At 41.9% G+C, this 6,879-nt stretch overlaps 1 protein-coding gene across 1 annotated transcript; it reads right to left on the bottom strand.

Moving 5' to 3' along the window:
* Positions 1 to 889: 889 nt before the first annotated feature.
* LOC115127346 (cytolytic toxin-beta-like) lies at positions 890 to 4,653 on the bottom strand. The gene is made up of 2 exons (XM_065003448.1): positions 4,545 to 4,653; positions 890 to 4,358 (listed from the first exon to the last, which is right to left on the bottom strand). The coding sequence occupies exons 1-2, from the start codon at positions 4,642 to 4,644 to the stop codon at positions 1,351 to 1,353; spliced, it is 3,108 nt and encodes a 1,035-aa protein (XP_064859520.1). The 5' UTR covers positions 4,645 to 4,653; the 3' UTR covers positions 890 to 1,350.
* Between the last annotated feature and the right edge of the window lie 2,226 nt (positions 4,654 to 6,879).

Below are 6,879 nucleotides of genomic sequence, written 5' to 3'. Positions count from 1 at the left end.
CTCCCCCTAGTGGTAAAAATAGAGAACTGCAGGGTTATAATAGACTGATGACACGTCCTCCTTCTAGTGGTGACAACAGAGAACTGCAGGGTTATTATAGACTGATGACACGTCCTCCCTCTAGTGGTGAATACAGAGTACTGCAGGGTTATTATAGACTGATGACACGTCCTCCCTCTAGTGGTGAATACAGAGTACTGCAGGGTTATTATAGACGGATGACGCATCCTCCCTCTAGTGGTGAATACAGAGTACTGCAGGGTTATTATAGACTGATGACACGTCCTCCCTCTAGTGGTGAATACAGAGTACTGCAGGGTTATTATAGACTGATGACACGTCCTCCCTCTAGTGGTGACAACAGAGAACTGCAGGGTTATTATAGACTGGCACGTCCTCCCTCTAGTGGTGACAACAGAGAACTGCAGGGTTATTATAGACTGATGACACGTCCTCCCTCTAGTGGTGAAAACAGAGTACTGCAGGGTTATTATAGACTGATGACACGTCCTCCCTCTAGTGGTGAATACAGAGAACTGCAGGGTTATTATAGACTGATATCCATAATGTCACCTATATAATCTGATCCCCAACTGTTTAATGATTTCACATTCTCTGTAATTAACATGTTATTGAATGTGTTAGTTTGAAACCTTTAAAACAGAATCTAATAAATATAACAGTTACTAGTGGTGACAACAGAGAACTGCAGGGTTAATATAGACTGATGACGCATCCTCCCTCTAGTGGTGACAACAGAGAACTGCAGGGTTATTTATACCTCAGAGAAACCTCAGAAACAGGAGGAACACGCAAATATAGGCATCAGCAATGAAAGTTTTGTTGATTTATTATATATATATATATTATAATATAACATTATTTTGCATCACTTTTTAGGTTAATCATCATTTTGAAGCAGTTGCAGATGTCTCTTTCACTTCAATTTTATTAAACACGTTATGGAGCTCAGGAAGGAGTTGTAGTCAGACAGACTATCACTATAAAACACATGATATGTCCTGGAGCTCAGGAAGGAGTTGTAGTGAGAGACTATCACTATAAAACACATGATATGTCCTGGAGCTCAGGAAGGAGTTGTAGTCAGACAGACTATCACTATAAAACACATGATATGTCCTGGAGCTCAGGAAGGAGTTGTAGTGAGAGACTATCACTATAAAACACATGATATGTCCTGGAGCTCAGGAAGGAGTTGTAGTGAGAGACTATCACTATAAAACACATGATATGTCCTGGAGCTCAGGAAGGAGTTGTAGTGAGAGACTATCACTATAAAACACATGATATGTCCTGGAGCTCAGGAAGGAGTTGTAGTGAGACAGACTATTATACACTATCAAACCCATGATATGTCCTGGAGCTCAGGAAGGAGTTGTAGTCAGACAGACTATCACTATGCTCAGGAAGGAAGAAGGGAATATTGACTCTTTTTTTTTTTTTCATTTTCAACAAGGTCTTGAAAAACCTCTTCATACTCCCCATATCTGCATCCCAGAACATCTTCTCAAACTGATGATGGTCATCATCATTGTCATCATCATCATTATCAGCTTCTTCTTCATCATCGTCATCATCATCATCATCACCATCATCACCATCACCATCATCATCGTCATCATCGTCATCATCGTCATCATCATCATCATCATCACCATCATCATCGTCATCATCGTCATCATCGTCACCATCATCATCATCATCATCGTCATCATCGTCACCATCATCATCATCATCATCATGGCTTCTCCTGGCATGGTCTGTAAACGCTGACAGATTGAACTTGAAGTGAACTGGAATGTCCTCAGGGTCGATGTGTTTAAAGAGTTGCCCTCCATCTGCATGTGTCAACAGGTTCAGCATCTTCCTTCTCTTCATTTCTTTACAATCTTCAGAGTCTAGATCCCTAAACTCAGCCGCATCGCACACATAGCACAGAGCATTGACCCAGATCTGGGCCAAATCTAATGAACTACACTCGTCTTGTTTATCATAGATAATGGTGAGAGAGAAGGGGATCTGGAATCCATCCTGGTAATTGATTTCATATATCACTGTAGATACCTCGTCATCTTGGGGTAGCTTGAAGCGGAACCCATTCTCCCACTGAACTCCCAGGATGTAGTTAATCATCAGCTCCATTACCTGGTCTGTGTCTCCCACCAGATAGATTGTCCTCCTGGTCCTGGAACTCTGCTCTCCAAACCTGAGCCTGGCTACTTCATCCACCGGCTGTATCGTTTCCATGGGGATCTCATAAACAGACGGCGAGCCAGAGTGCTTCAGTTCACTCTTTTCTTTTACACCGTCAGCCAATCCTGTGGTCCTTGAGAGAGTGGCGGTGATGACTGGTGAGCTCCACTTGCTGATTCCAGCTTCACCACAGTCGTATCTGACTCTCACTGTGTACTTTGTGAGGGACTGCAGTCCGGCGATGATGCAGACGTTGTCTTTGGAAGTCCTCTTCATCCACTCTGCCTCCTCCTCACTCTCCTCTGTGGGCACCTCTTTGTGTTCTACCACATAGTTCTGAATCTTGACCCCTTGTCCAATCACAGATGGCGTTGGACAGCATACCATGAGCTCAGAGGAGTAGGCTTTGATTTCAGGCTTACTGGGAGGGCAGGAAGGCAAGGTTTTGATGATGTCACTAACCTCGCTGTCTGGACCAAGGCCGGCTGAACACACGGCTCTGTATTTGAACTTGTACCCTGTACTGGGAAGCAGTCCAGACACTGTGTAGGCTGCGTCAGATTCAGACGTCTTCACGCTGCTCCATCTATCTTTCTCATCAATACAGTATTCTATCAGGTAGTGGGTGACGTCATGGGCTCCACTATCAGGAGGGAGCAGCTCCAGCGTCACACTGTTGTGAGTTCTGTCACGTGCTGTTGGCTTCTCAGGTTTAGATGGAGGCTCCAAATGCTCATTTCTTTTGGATCCGTTCTCATAAAGGTAAATGCTGGCTCCTTCTTGTTCCTTGTTGGGAATGGAGGCCAAGAGGAAACGTGTTTGTGTGGCCTCTTTGTTAGCTTCTTCAAAATCTTTGAAAAGTCCAGCTTGCTTGTCCATGTCATCAAATACATTGTCAGAGTGGTACCATCTTGTCAGATCAGGTTTAACTGGCACTAAGGCTTGTGAGTTCTCAGAGGAGGAATCCAAAGCTGACAGGACAGAGTCCTCACACCCCAGAGAGGTGAAAGTGAAACATACAACACGCTTCACCTTTGAGTTCAAAACCTCTTTGTCAAGTTCCCTCTTCGATGTGACTATCTTGGTGGAACGAGTCTGACTGTAGTCCTCTGTGATCATGCTTAGGAATCGATCAACCACATTGATCTCTCTCTCAATGCGATCCATACATTCACTGAGGATGTTGCTGTTGAAACGGAACTCTTGCTGCTTTTTCAAGAAGTCGGACAACACCCTCTCTTCCTTTTCTCCCCCTCTAATAGACGGAAGGAGGTCTGCCAAAGTAGTCTTCAAATGCTCTGTGAAACACAGGTTTTTTAAGGTTTTCACTTTGGCATCAATTTCCTTGAAGTATTTTACAGGCTTGCTTCTCATTGCATCATTGCATCTCATCTCCAGCTCACAGAGGTCTTCCAGCGCAGTCTGCCATTGGTCAACTAAGCTTCCACTGATCTGACGAACCATCTGGGCGGCAGTAGGGTCCAAGGCTTTTAACGGAAGTAGATTCACTTGCACAGGAACCCCCTCACCTACCTTCTGAGGCAAGGTTTTGTAGGTGTCCATTGCATCTTGAAAAGATACAGGATTGTTTTCCAGGAGAACGTCCCCATGGAATCTACAAGAGAACTTCTCAGTTTTAGTTTCAGAAGTGTTCTTCATGTCTAAAGCAACCTCACCCTCAAAAGAAACAAAGGGAATGCTATTAAACATCACTTTCAAGTTTCCCTCAACGTCTTGACGGTCCTCGTCACTTGAGACCTCACGGTCAAACACAAAGAAAGCATTTGCTCCATAAAGTATACCTGTGACCACATGTGTAGCTATGCCTTGGCTAAAAACCTCCTTGTACCTTATGTGTTCCTGCCCAAGGTGGTTCATGGACAGTTGAGTGTTTTTCTTAGTAGTGGTGTAACAAAGTGTGACTCTCGCCTGATTCTGAGACTCTTTAACATCTTTCAAATACTTAGCTGATCCCTCCACCTTAACCAGCCCTGCCAAACAGCTTGTTTTGAGAGAGCCGTTTACATTTAACACAGAGTATTTGTCAGCTGTAGAGTCAGATGTGATGACTTTGAAGTCGGTGAAAGGCTTGTCTGTTGTAATGATGTTCCTTCTGAGTGCTTCCTCGTCCCACAGCGTCAGGCCTGTAATCAGAGGAGACAAAACAAACATTAACAGTTATTTTATTGTGTGTGGGTATGACTGACTGACTAGCTGACTGACTGACTGACTGACTGACTGACTGACTGACTGACTGACTGGCTGACTGGCTGACTGACTGACTGACTGACTGGCTGGCTGACTGACTGAGTAGTGAGCAAGCGTGCTACCTGGAATGAGGTGATCATTGCGACAGTCATACAGCATTCCCAGGGAGAAGGGCCGTCCCAGTGCTGCTAGAGTCAAAGTTTGGTTTGAGCAAGGATCCATAGTAGGAAGTCACTGGTGGTCAGAATAAAACAAACAGCATAACATGATGAACCACTGGTGGTCAGAATAAAACAAACAGAATAACATGATGACCTTTTGAAAATATTGCTATAAAATGAAAATTAAAAACGGTTGTCTATTAACCACAAGGATCATCATACTAATCACTGTTTCCCTGGAAACAATCACTATTCAACAGAGGTAATATTCTCACATATGAACAATTTATAACATTGAAAGAGTTTCCAATACCTTTCAGAGAGTTTATTTCTGTGGTCAGAGCCGTTCCCAGGGGTCTAACTACACTAATGAAAACCCATCTTATCTTTGGTAATGATCATAAAGTTGATCCAGAACTCAAAGCCGTTATCATCAACCCACACACCCGAATATTTGTACACTTTAACTTGCTCTATAGTATGTCCAGCCAATGTAGCAATGACATGATTAGTAACAGGCCTGGCATTTGAAAATACCATGCATTTTGTTGTTCACGCAAATTTAGAACCAGCTTTAAATCATACAGATTCTGTTGTATGGTGTTAAATGCTCTTTGGGCATTTTCAAAAGCTAAAGATAAACTACTACCACTTGAATAAAGAACAGTATCATCTGCATAAAAATGAACAACCAACCGCTGATAAGCTTCACTGTGCATGTAGAGAACTTGATAAAGAATCTCAAGCTGAAAATAGGATTTTATTACCGGCTTGTTTTTCTTTTGAGGTCAGGAAGGAGCAATGTATTCGGTTTTAGATTGTAATGATGTTCTCTGTTCTTTTTTTAGTTAGGTCAGTAAATAAATATCAATTACGGTCCCATTCTGATTTGCTTCTAACAGTACCAAAAATTACAACAGGTCATGGTAGAAATAGTTTTAGTTACTCACCACCGTGGTCCTGGAATTCTCTCCTGAACATTTTAAAATGTGATGATCTAGTTTCGTTGGTGGAGTTTAAACACTTGATCGATGTATATATCATAGAAGAGTGTAATTGTTTTTTAGGCCCAGCTGTTTTTAGTCAAGATGTTTGTTTTTAATGTAAAATGTTTTTGTTGTACTGTATTGTGTGTTTATAGTTGTGTTTAATGTTGTGTAAGTGTATGTAAGTTGTTTTGTCTGAAACGTTGTTCTGCTATTGGACCAGGTCTTGGAAAAGAGATGTGGGAAACCTGTAAAATAAATAAATGACTCTCTGTACAGCGATCTCTAAGGTGAAGGAGCACCGGGTGATTGCCGACTGTTAACAAGGACTAAAGTTCAGGGTGGGTGGATGGTGACTGTTTAACAGACTGATGGCCTTGAGATAGAAGAAGCTGTTTTTCAGTCTCTCGCCCCCAGCTTTGATGTACCTGTACTGTCTCCGCGTTCTAGATGGTAGTGGGGTGAACAGGCCGTGGCTCAGGGGTGGCTGAGGTCTTTGATGAGCTTGATTTTGTGCCTATAGAGACAAAGTGGAAGAGCAATTCAGCGGGTTGGACACAAGGCAGTATGTGACATCACCAACGCCACCCTACCGGAAGAGCTAAACTCCTTTTTCGAGAACAATGACCCTGAGCTGCCGAGGAGTACCCCCTGAGGAGGTTAAACGTTGCATGGCTGCCGGCCCAGATGGCATCCTTAGTCACACCCTCAGTGCAGACCCAGCTGGCTGTTGTGTTCTCTTACATTTTCAATCTCTCTCTAGCTCAGGTCGCTACAGGCCACTAACTCTCAGACATCATTTACAAATGAACCATTCGTGTTTAGTGAGTCCGCCACATCAGAGGGAATGTTCTCTTGATAAGTGTGTGAATTTTCCTGTCCTGCTAAGCGTTAGAAATGTAATGAGTACTTTTGGGTGTCAAGAGTAAAAAGTACATTATTTTCTTTAGCAAAAGTTGTCAAAAATATAAATAGTAAAGTGAAGTACATAAAAACGAAAAATGTTTTTACGATGTTAGAGTCAAAGAATGTATATAATATCATTAAAGATAATATTGTGATGTGTAAACATGTATATAATAGATAATATTGTGATGTGTAACCAGGTATATAATAGATAATATTGTGATGTGTAACCAGGTATATAATAGATAATATTGTGATGTGTAAACATGTATATAATATATAATATTGTGATGTGTAACCATGTATATAATAGATAATATTGTGATGTGTAACCATGTATATAATATATAATATTGTGATGTGTAACCATGTATATAATAGATAATATTGTGATGTGTAACCAT

Source organism: Oncorhynchus nerka, linkage group LG18 (assembly GCF_034236695.1).
Source record: "Oncorhynchus nerka isolate Pitt River linkage group LG18, Oner_Uvic_2.0, whole genome shotgun sequence".
In the NCBI taxonomy this organism is placed as follows: Eukaryota; Metazoa; Chordata; class Actinopteri; order Salmoniformes; family Salmonidae; genus Oncorhynchus; species Oncorhynchus nerka.
This window is presented reverse-complemented; position numbering and strand designations above follow the sequence as displayed.

What these genes read in the sequence shown, in the direction of transcription:
- LOC115127346 (XM_065003448.1), bottom strand. Translation starts at nt 4,644, where the DNA reads ATGGATCCTTGCTCAAACCAAACTTTGACTCTAGCAGCACTGGGACGG. An exon ending in CAATGATCACCTCATTCCAG is followed by an intron (nt 4,359 to 4,544) that starts GTAGCACGCTTG and finishes CTCTGATTACAG; the next exon opens with GCCTGACGCTGTGGGACGAG.